At 44.1% G+C, this 17398-nt stretch overlaps 1 protein-coding gene across 2 annotated transcripts in view; it reads left to right on the top strand.

Moving 5' to 3' along the window:
- HLTF (helicase like transcription factor) overlaps positions 1 to 17398 on the top strand; it is a 109671-nt gene that overhangs the window by 41253 nt on the left and 51020 nt on the right. For both annotated transcript variants that reach the window (XM_068280750.1, XM_068280749.1), the window contains exons 7-10: positions 261 to 452; positions 3643 to 3738; positions 11481 to 11556; positions 16685 to 16739. In XM_068280750.1, the coding sequence (XP_068136851.1) occupies positions 261 to 452; positions 3643 to 3738; positions 11481 to 11556; positions 16685 to 16739 (419 nt within the window). The remainder of the gene's footprint in view (positions 1 to 260; positions 453 to 3642; positions 3739 to 11480; positions 11557 to 16684; positions 16740 to 17398) is intronic.

Here is a 17398-nt window from a genome sequence, read left to right on the forward strand (position 1 = left end):
AAATAATGCTATTGTTAAAATACCTGTAAGTCTTATATACGGCATATACATAAAACTTGTTGATTACCTTGTCTGATGGCTGAATTCTGCTGCTTGAATCCTGTAACTTGCATTTCCTTCTCCTCCGTCCTTCTTTTATATATTGCACTGCACTGGCGATTGTTGTATGCAAATATGCTAAGTTAAGTATGGTATGTAACACACATTGCAAATGTGTTAGTAAAGAGTTGTTAGTTGTGTTTTTCTACCATTGGTGACAGGCTGTGGAAACACCATTGCTGCCTCACCAGAAACAAGCGCTGGCCTGGATGATATCGCGTGAGAACAATGAAGAACTGCCGCCATTTTGGGAGCAAAAGGACAAGTCTTACTACAACTCTCTAACATGTTTTTCAAAAAAGGAGAAGCCACAAAGTGTAAGAGGAGGAATTCTAGCAGATGACATGGGGCTGGTAAGTATCCCTCTGTGGTCTTGTGTTTTTACTTCCATTTTCCATTTCATTATTTTTCCATAGGGCACATAGAATGTTGATACAAATGTGGGAAAGGTTTTGGTAAGTGTTTGTTTCTAATTTTAGCAGTTAAACTGCATTTCTAATTCAAATATTTTCATTTGGCATTCATGATTTTGAGTATAGACTGGGTAAGATTAAACCACCTCAATTAAAGAGACCCTGAGCAGTACTTTAAATTAACTTTAACTTTAACTTTCACTTACCTCCATCCCACCGTAGGCTGCGAGGTCCCCCAGTGACCTCCTGACTCTTCTGCGGGTCCCGCTGGCGGCTCTGTTACTGGCGACACCCACTTCCTGGATTTTAATACTTGGCGGCCAGCGCGACAGTACTGCGCATGCGCGGTTCAGAGTTAGAAAACCACACATGCACAGTACTGTCACGCCGGCGTGATAACACAGAGTGGCCGCTCATTGAAATCCAGGAAGTGTCGGCCTGGCCTGGGTGTTGCCGGTAATTTAAAGTACTACTCAGGGTCCCTTTAAAGGTAACCAGAGCTGACAAAAGTTTTATACATACCTGGGGCTTCCTCCAGCCCAATCCGCATGGATCGCTCCTGCGCGGCAGTCCTCAGTCTACTCCTGCTCAGGTACTGCGTCCCATAACTTAAGCCAGTCGTGGCCAGTCTGCGCAAGAGAAGTGCGCCCTCTACGTATCTGGCGGCTGCCCATATTACTTTAACTACTTCAGGATCACAGGTTTTTTTCCCTTTTAAAGAACAAAATCATTTTCACATTTCAGCGCTCCGCCCATTTATTCAGTGATAAATGTATTGTTGTTTTGTCACTGATATGATCTACAGTATACCGTATATACTCGCAAGCAAGCCGACCCGCATATAAGCCGACCCCCTAACTTTTTCCTGAAAAACCAGGAAAAATGATTGACCCTCATATAAGCCGGGGGTAGGAAATGCTGGCCGTGTGATTTCCCCCCCAGTGTGTCCCAGTATAGTTAGTATAGTGGCCAGTATGGGTAGGTAGTGCACAGTATAGGTAGTATAGTGCTCGGTATAGCTAGTATAGTGCCCAGTATAGCTAGTATAGTGCCCAGTATAGCTAGTATAGTGCCCAGTATAGCTAGTATAGTGCCCGGTATAGCTAGTATAGTGCCCAGTATAGCTAGTATAGTGCCCAGTATAGCTAGTATAGTGCCAGGTATAGCTAGTATAGTGCACAGTATAGGTAGTATAGTGCTCGGTATAGCTAGTATAGTGCCCCAGTATAGCTAGTATAGTGCCCAGTATAGCTAGTATAGTGCTCGGTATAGCTAGTTTAGTGCCCAAGTATAGCTAGTATAGTGCTCGGTATAGCTAGTATAGTGCTCGGTATAGCTAGTATAGTGCTCGGTATAGCTAGTATAGTGCCCAGTATAGCTAGTATAGTGCCCAGTATAGCTAGTATAGTGCCCAGTATAGCTAGTATAGTGCCCAGTATAGCTAGTATAGTGCCCAGTATAGCTAGTATAGTGCCAGGTATAGCTAGTATAGTGCCAGGTATAGCTAGTTTAGTGCCCCAGTATAGGTAGTTTAGTGCCCCAGTATAGGTAGTTTAGTGCCCCAGTATAGGTAGTTTAGTGCCCCAGTATAGCTAGTATAGTGCTCGGTATAGCCAGTTTAGTACCCTAGTGTAGTGCCCCCGCCTCACTCAACTGTGTATCGCCGTTACTATGGAAACCGCTCTGCCTCCAGCTTCCTGTCATCACACAGCAGCCGCCGTGGAGCGAGCTGCTGTGAATTATTTACATGCCGGGAGACGGAGAGGGGAATAGTGGAATGCGTCTCAGTAAGCTAATAATAGCAGCGGCGGACACGGGGCGGGGGGGGGGGCGGCTTTCCAAAACGAGACTCGCAAGCAAGCCGACCCCCCCCCCCCCCCCCAACTTTTTGCCCACTTTTGGGGGGTCAAAAATTCGGCTCGCTTGCGAGTATATACGGTATATTGTCTTTTTTGCTCAAATTAGGCTTTCTTTGGGTGGTACTTTTTTACTAAGAATTTTTTTCTTTTGTGTGCATTGTAAAGGGAATAATTAGAAAAAGGGGAAAAAAATCATTAGTTTTCAGCCATTATAGTTTTAAAATAAATTGTGCTTCGATACATAAAACCCACACTTTTCATTTGCCTGATTGTCCGGGTTATTAGAACGTTCAAATTGTGTCCTTAGTACAATGCATGGTGATATTTTATCTGAAAATACTGTAAAGGTGTAGTTTTTCAGTTTAGGCTTTTTTAATACTATATCCCTTATTACAGGACTTTATTTGCAAAATTAACAATAATATACCCTCATAACAGGTAATTATTTATGTATTTTTTTTTTTTTTTAAACAATGGTTTTATTTAGGTAACTATGGGGCAGATTGGAAAAGGTTAAAAAATAAAATAAAACTAATTTGTCTATTTAAAGTTGTATAATTTGTGTAATGGGTGTATTTTTACTTTTTGGCCACAAGATGGTAAGATGGTACTGTAACAGTGTACTATTAGAAACTCGAAACCTCAGGGTTTTGTTTATTTTTAGAGTTCGCTTCTCATTGCTGCAAGCTCTTGGAAGTCACAGGCATGGTAATCTGGGTAGGGAACAGCAGATTCTCATACCCCGATCACAGGTGGAGGGGATTGCAACGGTAAGACGAATGGAAGCGGCGTGGGAATCGCAAACGTGGTGGTAAGTAAACAGTATGCATATCTACGCCCCTGATCCGCATGTGAATTATACAGGGGTGTAGATATGTGTAATAAATATCCTGAAGTAGTTAAAACAGCGTAATTTGTCTGCCAGCAACAGCCGAATTTCATCTTACCTCGGTGTCTATTGCAGCCTGAAGGGGGAATAGTAATTAACGGCACCAGGACTTTTGTATGAGCAGAGTGAGCCGTTTCAGCTTCAGTGTCCAAATTTCCTGGTGACATTTTTACATTAAATTCCTTCTAAAACCATTTGTGTAAGTTTGCTTATTTTTAAGCAAAAGGAAATAAGACTTCATTTAGAAGCATGCCCATCATTGCAGACAATAGGCATATATACAGTGATTGAATATGAGTGACAAGAATGTCAACAGTATTATAGAAGGGTACAAGTTGTCAAATTTGATGTAGAATAAAAGTTTAATATTTTCTGATTTCAGGGGAAAACCTTATCAATCATTGCTTTAATCCTCACTAACTTTCATGATGGCCAGCCATTACCAATAATGCAAGACGGATCTGATGTGAAGAAGCAGGTTGGTTTTATCTTGTTCTATCTGCCACTCTGACACATCTGGCCTGATTTACACAGGCTTCTCAAGTGGGTATAGCGTAAGTGACCCAGCAAACCTGGACTGGATTTTCTGACAATTACCAACTAATATGTATAATGAAAAGTTATAGCCCTCAAAAAATAGTCAACTTAGTTTTTGTGTGGTTTCAAGCTCATGCAGGCGCCCAGTGACAACTGTGTTTTAAGTAAAGCTCTAACTGTTATGTGTAAAACCATTTAGCAGCTTTAATAGAGATCTTGTTTGAGATACAGTAAGTACACTGCTTTTGACCTCAGTAAGCAAAACTTCTTGTGCTGTAAATTCTTGAAATGCTTTGATCTCTCTCTGCTAGCAGAAAAAAAACAGAACCTGAAAGCAGAAGTCCTCAATTATTTTCATACATTGCTCACTAGTGACAAGTGGCCAAAAAGACACATTACAGCAGTACTAATTAGAAGCAAGGAAATATAACAAGTAAGAAGAAAAATGTGGTAAAATTAATTGGCCTGGAGCACTTGGCTGATAAAGGGTTAAAGACATCAGTAGTAAAACTCAGTAAATAAAGTCCACTCTACTCCTCCTTTTATGGTAATGAACTCTGGGATGTCTTAAATAAAGTGACCACCTTGTTATATCACTTATTGAAATGAATTATTGGCCTATCATGCTGACTTGCATGAAAATTTTTAGAGCAAATTGTATGCAGCTTGGTACTGGGCCTGTATCCACCAGAAATGCGTTTGACTGGCCTGCTTTCTAGCTACATACAGTTTGCATTAAGTTTGCGTACAAGCCTTAATTATCTCACTAAGCTTGTTATTCTTTATTATCCGTTTTTGTTAAGCTGGTTTGAAATTTTCGCTAATTTGTTCCAGCAAAATCCCTGTTCTCTGGAATTTGGGCAACCGGAAGTCCCAACTAACTGGCATGCCTGATGGATAACGAGGTCTACACTTTGGGGGGGGTGGGTGTTTAGGGCATTTAATATGTACTGCACCTCCAGCGATGTCTGGCAGTCCGCCCCCCCCCCCCCCCCCCCCCGTCCCTCCCTGCAGGCTCCTAGTGGCTTTCCGGCACGGAAGCTGTCAATTCACCTGACCCGATGCCAGAAAGCTGTTAGGCTGTGAAGAGGTGCGGGAAGACTGCCAGACTTTGCTGGAGGCTCTGAGAGTACTTGGGAGGGGGGTTTGTGTTTTTTTTTTTTTTTTGCTGATTGTTCAAGCAACCAGCAAGCACATATATCTAGGATCCCCTCCAGTGCCGGATAATGAGTCTTGCTGTAGTGACCTTTTTAGTTATTATTATTATTATTTAGTATTTTTATAGTGTTGACATTTTCCACAGCGCTGTACAGAGTATATTGTTTTGTCACTTAAAGCGGACCCAAACCAAACTTTTTTTAATACAAAATATTTAGTTGCACCACTCTGACACATACAAAGATACTCCTTAAAGCCTATGAGCATTTCAGTGCGTGCTTTTCACCCTTCTCTTTTTATAACTAGGGTTATACAGGTGGCAGCCATTAGCAATTCCTCCTGTGCCGGACACCACCTACTCCACCAGTTTGCCGGATTCTGTCCCGGCAATATGAAAGGAAGGGTCCCTCCAATAAATGTAAAATATTTTATATTTGTCATATGCAGCTGAAAAAAGGCTGCTATTTATTATAATTTAGAAAATGGATTTAATTTCTGAAATCTTGTATTTTCAATTTGGGTCCACTTCAACTGTTTAGAGGGTCTCATAGTCTAATCCCTACCGTAGTCTTATGTCTATATTGTGTAGTGTATGTGTCGTAGTCTAGGGCCAATTTAAGGGGTAGCTATTTAACTTATCTGTATGTTTTGGGATGTGGAAGGAAACCCAAGCAGACACGAGGAGGTCATACAAACTCCGTGCAGATAGTGCCCTGGCAGGGATTTGAACCAGGGACCCAACGCTGCAAGGCGAGAGCACTAACCACTACGCCATCATGCTGCCCAGTAATTCTCTCTTTAGTCTGATATGACCCAGATGATAGTTGCTAACTTTTACAGCCTAATAGCACATGTTTCTTAAATCTAGGCACTGTTTACAGAGTTACTGAGATTTCTATATTGCAGAAATTAAGGGGCAGTTTTTTTTTATCAGCGGAGATTAGAGCGGTTTTTAACCAGTTCGGCCTATCTGGACGAGCTTCCTCGTCCAGATAGGCACTGCTGCTGCTGCCGCCGCCTCGTGCGCGCGATCGGGCGCGCTCCCGCTGCCCGCCGCTAGCCCTCCGATCAGTGAATGGGAATATAATTCCCATTCACCGATCTATCTTCCCCGCAGAAATACTGACGCTTTCTCTCCAGAGAGCGCGGTATTTCTGCCCCCAGGAAACATTTCCCCTGCTTTTAAGTTCCTAGATGCGAAATCGTTCGCATCTAGGACTTTTTTCACTGTGGCCATCTTGTGGCCGAATAGTAAACTGCACCACAATTCATTTTTAATAAAAAAAAATATATATATTTTACATTTAAAATTAACAGTTTCCCTCCCACACCAAAAATTACCCACATACACTTTTTTTATTTAAAAATAAAAATAAAAAATACAATTAAAAAAAAACAAAAACATAAATAGTTACCCAAGGGTCTGAACTTTTTAAATATGCATGTCAAGAGAATATGTTATTATATTTAAAATTATAAGCTTATAAATAGTGATGGACACAAATTGAAAAAATTCACCTTTATTTCTAAATGAAATATCGGCACCATAAATTGTGATAGGGACATCGTTTAACCACCTGGGCGGTATGGACGAGCTCAGCTCGTCCAGTACCGCCGGAGGCTGCCGCTCAGGCCCTGCTGGGCCGATTTGCGCCAAATAAAGAGCAGCACACGCAGCCGGCACTTTGCCAGCCGCGTGTGCTGCCCGATCGCCGCCGCTCTGCGGCGATTCGCCGCGAGCAGCGGCGAAAGAGGGTCCCCCCAGCCGCCTGAGCCCTGCGCAGCCGGAACAAAAAGTTCCGGCCAGCGCTAAGGGCTGGATCGGAGGCGTCTGACGTCGGCTGACGTCCATGACGTCACTCCGCTCGTCGCTATGGCGACGGTGTAAGCAAAACAAGGAAGGCCGCTCATTGCGGCCTTCCTTGTTTATTCTGGGCGCCGGAGGCGATCGGAAGAACGCCTCCGGAGCGCCCTCTAGTGGGCTTTCATGCAGCCAACTTTCAGTTGGCTGCATGAAATAGTTTTTTTTTAATTTAAAAAAAACCCTCCCGCAGCCTCCCTGGTGATCTTATCAGAACGCCAGGGTAATAAGCGGGACAGATGGGCAAATAAAATACATGAGTTTTAATTACGCTAGCGTATATTAATTTCAAACTATAATGGCCAAAAACTGAGAAATAATGAATTTTTTTCATTTCTTTCTTAACGACTTGCCGACCGCCTACTTCATATTGGCGGCGGCAAAGTGGCAGCCCCAGGACCACGTAACGCAGAATGGCGTCAGGTCCTGGGGCACTCTTTGGCCGGGGATCGCGCGCTGGGATGCGCGCGCATCCGCCGGCAATAGGCTTCGCCCACGTACCACGTACCACGTACGTGACGTCAACCCGCCGGCAAATCGGAAGCGCCGGCTGGTTGTTAACCCGACGATCCCCGGATAGGAATCGTATAATACGCTTTGTAATGTTTACAAAGTGTATTATACAGGCTGCCTCCTGCCCTGGTGGTCCCAGTGTCCGAGGGACCACCAGGGCAGGCTGCAGCCACCCTAGTCTGCACCCAAACACACTGATCTGCTGCCCCCTGATCGCCCACAGTACCCCTCAGACCCCCCCCTGTCCACCCCCCAGACCACCATTTGCACACAATCACCCCCCTAATCACCCATCAATCACTCCCTGTCACTATCTGTCAACGCTATTTTTTTTTTTTAGTCCCTAAACTGCCCCCTGCTCCCTCCTGATCACCCCCCCACCCCTCAGATTCTCCCCAGACCCCCCCAGACCCTCCCCCCCCCCCCGTGTACTGTATGCATCTATCCCCCCTGATCACCCGTCAATCACCCCCTGTCACTGCCACCCATCAATCAGCCCCTAACCTGCCCCTTGCGGGCAATCTGATCACCCACCCACACCAATAGATCGCCCGCAGATCCGACATCAGATCACCTCCCAAATCCATCGTTTACATCTATTCTCTCCTCTAAACACCCACTAATTACCCATCAATCACCCATCAATCACCCCCTATCACCACCTGTCACTGTTACCCATCAGATTAGACCCTTGCGGGCACCCAATCGCCCGCCCACACGCTCAGATTGCCCTCAAACCCCCCCTTATCGATTCGCCAGTGCATTATTTACATCCGTTCTTCCCTGTAATAACCCACTGATCACCTGTCAATCACCCCCTGTCACTGCCACCCATCAATCAGCCCCTAACCCACCCACACCAATAGATCGCCCGCAGATCCGACATCAGATCACCTCCCAAGCGCAGTGTTTACATCTATTCTCTCCTCTAAACACCCACTAATTACCCATCAATCACCCCCTATCACCATCTGTTTGTGTTTCTCTGCCATTGCTCTACACAGGAGTGGTGTACCTGTGAGAGACCAGCATCGGCATTCAGTTCCAGGAGCCCTGGACTGACACACGGGTGTGGAGGTGTGAATTTTCTACTACCCCTATCACCACCTGTCACTGTTACCCATCAGATTAGACCCTAATCTGCCCCTTGCGGGCACCCAATCACCCGCCCACACCTCAGAACGCCCTCAGACCCCAGCCCTGATCACCTCGCTAGTGCATTGCTTGCATCTATTTCCCCCCTCTAATCACACCTTGAGACACCCATAAATCACCTCCTGTCACCCCCTAGCACACCTACCCATCAGATCAGGCCCTAATTTGCCCCGTGTGGGCTCCTGATCACTCGGCCAAACCCTCAGATCCCCCTCAGACCCCCTTCCGATCACCTTCCCAGTGCATTGATTGCATCTATTTTCCCCTCTAACCGCCCCCTGAGACACCCATCAATCACCTCCTGTCACCCCCCTAGCACTCCTATCCATCAGATCAGGCCCAATACATCCTGTCATCTAAGAGGCCACCCTGCTTATGACCGTTTCCACAAAATTTGCCCCCTCATAGACCACCTGTCATCAAAATTTGCAGATGCTTATACCCCTGAACAGTCATTTTGAGAAATTTGGTTTCCAGACTACTCACAGTTTTGGGCCCGTAAAATGCCAGGGCAGTATAGGAACTCCACAAGTGACCCCATTTTAGAAAGAAGACACCCCAAGGTATTCTGTTAGGTGTATGATGAGTTCATAGAAGATTTTATTTTTTGTCAAAAGTTAGCGGAAAATGGATTTTTATTGTTTTTTTCACAAAGTGTCATTTTTCACTAACTTGTGACAAAAAAAAAATCTTCTATGAACTCACCATACCCCTAACGGAATACCTTGGGGTGTCTTCTTTCTAAAATGGGGTCACTTGTGGGGTTCCTATACTGCCCTGGCATTTTAGGGGCCCTAAACCGTGAGGAGTAGTCTAGCGGAAAATGACACTTTGTGAAAAAAAACAATTAAAATCAATTTCCGCTAACTTGTGACAAAAAAAAAAATCTTCTATGAACTCACCATACTCCTAATGGAATACCTTGGGGTGTCTTCTTTCTAAAATGGGGTAATTTGTGGGATTCCTATACTGTCCTGGCATTTTAGGGGCCCTAAACTGTGAGGAGCAGTCTTGAAACGAAATTTCTCAAAATGACCTGTGAAATCCTAAAGGTACTCATTGGACTTTGGGCCCCTTAGCGCAGTTAGGGTGCAAAAAAGTGCCACACATGTGGTATCGCCGTACTCAGAAGTATTATAATGTGTTTTTGGGTGTATTTTTCCACATACCCATGCTGAGTGGGAGAAATATCTCTATAAATTGACAATTGTGTGTAAAAAAATAAATAAAACAATTGTCATTTACGGAGATATTTCTCCCACCCAGCATGGGTATGTGTAAAAATACACCCCAAAACACATTATACTACTACTCCTGAGTACGGCAATACCACATGTGTGGCACTTTTTTTGCAGCCTAACTGCGCTAAGGGGCCCAAAGTCCAATGAGCATCTTTAGGCTTTACAGGGGTGCTTACAATTAGGCACACCCCAAAATGCCAGGACAGTGAACACACCCCACAAATGACCCCATTTTGGAAAGTAGACACTTCAAGGTATTCAGAGAGGAGCATAGTGAGTCCATGGCAGATTTCATTTTTTTTTTGTCGCAAGTTAGAAGAAATGGAAACTTTTTTTTTTTTTTGTTACAAAGTGTCATTTTCCGCTAACTTGTGACAAAAAATAAAATCTTCTATGAACTCACCATGCCTCTCACTGAATACTTTGGGATGTCTTCTTTCCAAAATGGGGTCATTTGGGGGGTATTTGTACTATCCTGGAATTTTAGCCCCTCATGAAACCTGACAGGTGCGCAGAAAAGTCAGATGCTTGAAAATGGGAAAATTCACTTTTGGCACCATAGTTTGTAAACGCTATAACTTTTACCCAATCCAATAAATATACACTGAATGGTTTTTTTTTTTATCAAAGACATGTAGCAGAATAACTTTCGCGCTCAAATGTATAGGAAATTTTACTTTATTTGAAAAATGTCAGCACAGAAAGTTAAGTCATTTTTTTGACAAAATTCATGTCTTTTTTGATGAATATAATAAAAAGTAAAACTCGCAGCAGCAATCAAATAGCACCGAAAGAAAGCTGTATTAGTGACAAGAAAAGGAGGTAAAATTCATTTAGGTGGTAGGTTGTATGACTGAGCAATAAACCGTGAAAGCTGCAGTGGTCCGAATGGGAAAAAAAGGCTCTGGTCCTTAAAGAGAACCCGAGGTGTGTTTAAGGAATGTTATCTGCATACAGAGGCTGGATCTGCCTATACAGCCCAGCCTCTGTTGCTATCCCAAACCCCACTAAGGTCCCCCTGCACTCTGCAATCCCTCATAAATCACATCCGTGCTGCGAGGCTGTGTTTACATCTGTAGTGTCAGTCTCAGCTGCTCCCCCGCCTCCTGCATAGCTCCGGTCCCTGCCCCCATTCCTTCCCTCCAATCAGCAGGGAGGGAAGGGATGCAGGCGGGGACTGGAGTTCTGCAGGAGGCGGGGAGAGCAGCAGACTGACACTATAGAGATAAACACAGCCAGCTCTGACAAGCTGTTTGTCAGCAGCGTGGCTGTGATTTATGAGGGATTGCAGAGTGCAGGGGGACCTTAGGGGGGTTTGGGATAGCAACAGAGGCTGGGCTGTATAGGCAGATCCAGCCACTGTATGCAGATAACATTCTTCAAACCCACCTCGGGTTCTCTTTAAGGGGTTTTATGACTGCAGTCCTTAAGTGGTTAATCTTCCTGTTAAAATAGATTTAGAAAAAAATAATTCTTAGCAAAATGGTGCACCCAAAGAAAGCCTAATTAGTGGCGGAAAAAACAAGATATAGATCAATTCATTGTGATAAGTAGCAATAAAGTTATAGGCGAATGAATGGGAGGTGAACGTTGCTCGGATGCATGAGATTTTCGGACTGCGGTGCTGAACCGGTTAAGAACCTGAATATTTTCTACAGCTAATAGCTATAAATGACAAATGTTGTATCTATTCCATCGCCACTTCAGTCAAGCTTTACAATGTTTTTTCCTTTTAAACTCCACATTTCTGATTAGAAATCTTTTGATGAAGAAAAATCCCCGGACCCAAGTCAGTCCTCAAGCAACAAGCTTTCAGCGAAGCAAACAGAAGGTAAGCTGAATGATCAGACACTATCTTCACTGTGCTGGATATGGCAGTATCAGCTGTCTTCTTCATCACTACTAACTTTCCATATTCTTTTTGTATAGTATATAAATGTGGCAGTTATGATAGTATTAATCCATTGTGTGTTTAGTATAACTCCAAATATCTTGGGTCATCTTTCTAAAGTTTGTGTACACACATGAGATGAGAAATCTTTGGAAACGGTTGTGTAACGATGGATTGTCCAACTATCTTCCATCAAAAATGAACCAACGATGTGAAAAACAAACAACCACAGGTCAATACCTTCCAAGTCAAATAGTTGTTCATTTTATTGAGTGTATACAAATGTGGGTAGATAACAATCATTCTGTTAGACACGGAGAAGTGCCAAAACAGGGCTTTATGATAATATTCAGCTGGCCCGATCATGCCGCTCGACTGCCACCCGCTCGATCCCCGCTGGCGGACAATGGCAGGGAATAGAGCAGCTGATTAGGAAGCATCGGCGGAAACGAGCGGGGATCGATCCGCGGGGGACGTAGTGGGGGTCAATCCGGCGGCTAATCGGCCGCTGGATCGACCCATGTATGCCCAGCATTAGAAGCAGAGCTCAGTTCTTTGCTGAATTAAGTTGTTCTGAATGCATTGTTAAAGAGAATCTGTATTGTTAAAAATCGCACAAAAGTAAACATACCAGTGTGTTAGGGGACATCTCCTATTACCCTCTGTCACAATTTCGCCGCTCCTCGCCGCATTAAAAGTGGTTAAAAACAGTTTTAAAAAGTTTGTTTATAAACAAACAAAATGGCCACCAAAACAGGAAGTAGGTTGATGTACAGTATGTCCACACATAGAAAATACATCCATACACAAGCAGGCTGTATACACCCTTCCTTTTGAATCTCAAGAGATCATTTGTGTGTTTCTTTCCCCCTGCAGCTATCTTCCACTGAAGTGTCAGACTGTTTCTTCCTGCAGAGTGCAGACAGCTCTGCCTGTATGTAATTCCTCAGTATGTGAAAGCCCAGCCAGCTCATGCTTAACTGTATACGACGCTCTGCTTAACTGTACGCACAAGCTGTAGTGTTGTCCCATGTCTACGTATGTACCATGCTTAACCGTGCTATTTTCTTGTTTTTCATCAACGACCCTGTATGCACCAAAACCAATTCCGGGTACAATCCACCGTTGTACTTGGTGAAAATAAATTCTGATTCTGACTAACCCCAGGGTAAAGTGCACCTTAAATCCACTGCCATGTCTGGCGTTACAGGAAGAAATGCCCGTTCTCCTCTTCCGACCAAGGTTTTGGCCTTCCGACATCATCGGGGATGTTTCTGCACTCTAGACTTATCCTGCTGAATGGTTTTTAAAGCCTTCCGTGCACTATGTGGTAAATCATACTGTTTCCGGCCCCCCAACCTGGTCCAATGCTTCTGTTAATCAAAAAGTACCATGCAGCCCAGTCAGCTCCAGACTTCAGGCATCCGCGAAGGAAGACGCCCAGGGCCCCTCAGGGGCCGGGGGCATCCCCGCTCTGACCGCAGTACAGGAGGGGGATGTGCTACGACACCTCCGCAGACTCAACCCTAGAAAAGCCTCAGGACCGGATGGGGTGTCCTCTCTCTGCTTGAGAACCTGCGCAATCCAACTAGCCCCCATCCTCACCTCCCTCTACAACAAATCCTTATCAGAAGGAAAGGTCCCTTCCTGCTTCAAAAGGTCCACAATTATCCCCGTCCCCAAAAAACCAGGGAACACGGATCTCAACAACTTCAGACCTGTGGCCCTGACCCCCATCATCATGAAAGTATTCGAGAGGCTAGTGCTGGCCCACCTGAAGCACTCCACCCGCACCCTCCTTGACCCACTCCAGTTTGCCTACAGGGATAACCGATCAGTTGACGATGCCATCAATGTCAGCCTGGCATACATCTCGGAACACCTCGACAGTCCAAAAGCCTATGCTAGGGTCCTTTTCCTAGACTTCAGCTCGGCTTTCAACACCATCTGCCCGGACATTCTGATCGACAACCTTGCGCATCTTGGGGCGGATTCCCTCCTCTGCGGGTGGGTAAAGGACTTTCTCTCCAACAGAACTCAACGGGTCAAGCTTGGCAGTTGCATCTCCAGCGAGAGATCCACCAACGTTGGGGCCCCGCAGGGCTGCGTGCTATCCCCTCTCCTGTTTTCTCTGTACACTAACAACTGTACCTCGGCCTCCGACACCGTCAAAGTTATCAAATTCGCAGATGATACCACGCTTATCGGCCTCATCGACAAACGGGGAGGACGCTTACCGAAACGAAGTTGCGAGGATCTGTAACTGGTGCAAGGACAACAATCTTGTTCTCAATACAGCAAAGACCGTGGAACTTATCGTGGACTTCCGGAAACTCCCTCCGGCCCCCCTACCAGTGTTCATCGACGGGTCCGAGGTCTCCAGAGTCCAAAGCGTACGGTTCCTAGGCTCAACCCTAACAAGCGACCTCAAATGGGGGCAGAACACCACCAGAACCCAGAAGAAAGCTCAGCAGCGGCTTTTCTTCCTACGCCAACTGAAAAAATTCGGAATGTCACGGGATCTGCTCACCAGCTTTTACTCTGCGACCATCGAATCCATCCTCTGCTGCTCCATCATCGTCTGGTACGCAGGAGCAACCGCTACAGACAAATACAAACTCCACAGAGTGATAAAAGCTGCAGAAAAGATCATTGGCACCCACCTGCCCTCCCTAGATCTCCTCTACTCCACAAGAATGGAGACAAGGGCCTCCAAGATCTTACTCGACCCCTCCCACCCGGGCAGACGATACTTCGAGACCCTTCCACTGGGACGCCGTCTTAGATCCATCCCCGCCAAGACCACTAGGCGCATGAACACCTTCTTCCCACAAGCAGTTCTTCTGTTGAACTCACTGAACTCAAACCCCCCCCCCCCCGCAGTAGCGATCACTCCCCCCCCCCCCCGCAGTAGCGATCACTCCCCCCCCCCCCCCCCCCCCCCAGGACTCCACTTAATACTGAGATGCTCTAAATGTATGTATGTCCTGCTTGCCTTTGCTATCTCTGCCATGCGTTATGTGTTGTTATATGTATATGCATGTGAACCACAAGCAATTCCAGGCACACCACTCGGTGTGTTTGGCGATAATAAAGATGATTCTGATTCTGATTCATTATGTGTGAAATAGGCATAATGATGGTCAGTAGGTCAGGTTCTTAAAGCCAACCTGAACTCAGAACTTCCTCTCTAATCTAAAAGATAAGCAACAGTATTAATAACCTTTACAGAAAAACAGATCTTTGTTCAGCTGAGACAATTCCTACAATAAATCTACAGTGTTTACTTTCTGCTTCCATGGAAGCAGACAAAGGGTTAACATCCTGTGTTTACATATTAGCTGTCTGCCTAGGACTGACCTATTTCTATTCTGACACAGCTGAGGGATCAAATTACACTTATTACTTGAAGCTGAAGAATTAGGCTGTTCTGTTAAAAAAAAAGTTACAGGGAATTTTGTCTGATTGCCATCTGGAGTCGGGAAGGAATTTTTTTCCCTTTTGGGGGCTAATTAGACCATGTCTTGTAATGGTGTTTTTTGCCTTCCTCTGGATCAACGGGGATATGTGAGGGAGCAGGCTGGAGTTGTACATAATTTTCTGGTTGAACTCAATGGACGTATGTCTTTTTTTTTTTTTTTTTTTTTTTTTTCAACCTAAATAACTATGTAACACAGTGTGCAGTTCTCTCTGTTTTCCTTGTGTCCTGTGCAAGAGGTCAGGTTGACTTTGAAGACTAAAAATACTCATTGAGATGCTGATAGTTTGGGCCTGCTTGTAAGCTTGAAATTGGGTGAAGTAAATGACTTCCTGCTGATTTTGGTTCTCCTTATCCTAAGCTGCATGCAATTTGCATGCAAGCTGAACCATTCTCACAGAGTGCCAATAGACTGATTTATGAAAGGATGCTGGCCAGCATGCATGATGGTCTTTTACATACTATAACTGATAGTGAACATCCTTTGATTCACTTTGACAGTCACTATCTAACAGGTCTGTTACAGAAAAATGTTTACTATGTTATTTGTATTTATCTCTCTGTCCTCCTGTATGATAAGCTTATTAAAGTGGACCCAAATAAAAAATACAAGATTTCAAAAATAAAATCTATTTTCTAAATTATAATAATAAATAGCAGCCTTTTTTCAGCTGCATGATGACAAATATAAAATATTTTACATTTATTGGAGGAACCCCTCCCTTCCTTTCAAATTGCCGGGATTTTTACGGCAAACTGGTGGAGTAGATGGTGTCCGGCAATGGAGGAATTGCTAATGGCTGCCACCAGTATAACCCTAGTTATGAAAAGAGGGTGAAAAGCATGCACTGAAATGCTCATAGGTTTGAAGGAGTGTTTATTTATCTTTGTATGTGTCAGAGTGGTGCAACTAAATATTTTTAATTAAAAAAATGTTTGGTTTGGGTCCACTTTAAGGGCTCAAACCCACTAAGCGCTAGTGATTTGTAAAGCGAATGCAATGCTATGGGTAATTTTTATAAAATCACATTCCTCAAGTGGGATCACACCCATAGCATTCCATTAGCAAGAACTTTTCAAATCACAAGTGCTTAGAAATGGCTTAAGGGGCCCATACACTGGTCAATTTCAGCCATTGATCGATCAGAAATCAATTCTTTCAAATCAGCAACTTGATCGATTTACGCTCGATTTCAATCTGACAGGATGGAAAATCTAGGTCGATCTGCTGGCAGCAGATCGATGGCCCATAGAGTTGCATTGGATCTAATGGTGCAATAATGCATTTAGATTGATTTTTTTTCAATGAATTGATTCTGAAATCTATTGGAAATGTGTTCCTAGTGTGTGGCAGACATCATCAGATTCCTGTCAGATTCGACTTGACAGAAATCTGATGGTCGAATCTGGTGCAAATCTATAAGTGTATGGTCACATTTAGTGTTGTACTGCTAGTGGGTTCCAGACCTAACATCCCGTCAGTCTAGGGAAGACAGCAGCTTGTCGTTCCCCCTCACCCTTGATAAATGCTACCACTAGATGTCACTACTCTACTTGATAACACTTTTTTCTCTTTGATTTGTGCTAAAGTTATAAATGAGAATGCCAGCAGCAGCACGCAAAAGACCAAAGCTCGACCTAAAAGGTAAATATTTCAATCATTTTATTGATTTAAAGAGAATCTGTATTGTTAAAATCGCACAAAAGTAAACATACCAGTGCGTTAGGGGACATCTCCTATTCCCCTCTGTCACAATTTCGCCGCTCCCCGCCGCATTAAAAGTGGTTAAAAACAGTTTTAAAAAGTTTGTTTATAAACAAACAAAATGGCCACCAAAACAGGAAGTAGGTTGATGTACAGTATGTCCACACATAGAAAATACATCCATACACAAGCAGGCTGTATACAGCATTCCTTTTGAATCTCAAGAGATCATTTGTGTGTTTTTTCCCCCCCTGAGGGGGGAGTGCATAGCAGAACCACAACACTGAAGAACTTGGCAGCCTTCCAGACACAGGCTGACAAGTCTGACAAGGGAAAGATACATTGATTTATTACAGAGACTGTGATAGTATAAAGTGCTGCAGTAAGCCAGAACACATTAGAATAGCTTTTGGAACTTGTAGGATGATAAAAAACAGGATGCAATTTTTGTTACGGAGTCTCTTTAAAGCTCAACTACATGCAAAGTTGAAATGGGTAAATTCTGAAAGGACACATTCTGGTGTAAATAAGCATTATTTTTGCTACAGCATACTCTAATTTAGAAATCTGTGGTGGTGTTATTATTGTGATTATGATTA

Source organism: Hyperolius riggenbachi, chromosome 4, assembly GCF_040937935.1.
Source record: "Hyperolius riggenbachi isolate aHypRig1 chromosome 4, aHypRig1.pri, whole genome shotgun sequence".
NCBI classification, from domain to species: Eukaryota; Metazoa; Chordata; class Amphibia; order Anura; family Hyperoliidae; genus Hyperolius; species Hyperolius riggenbachi.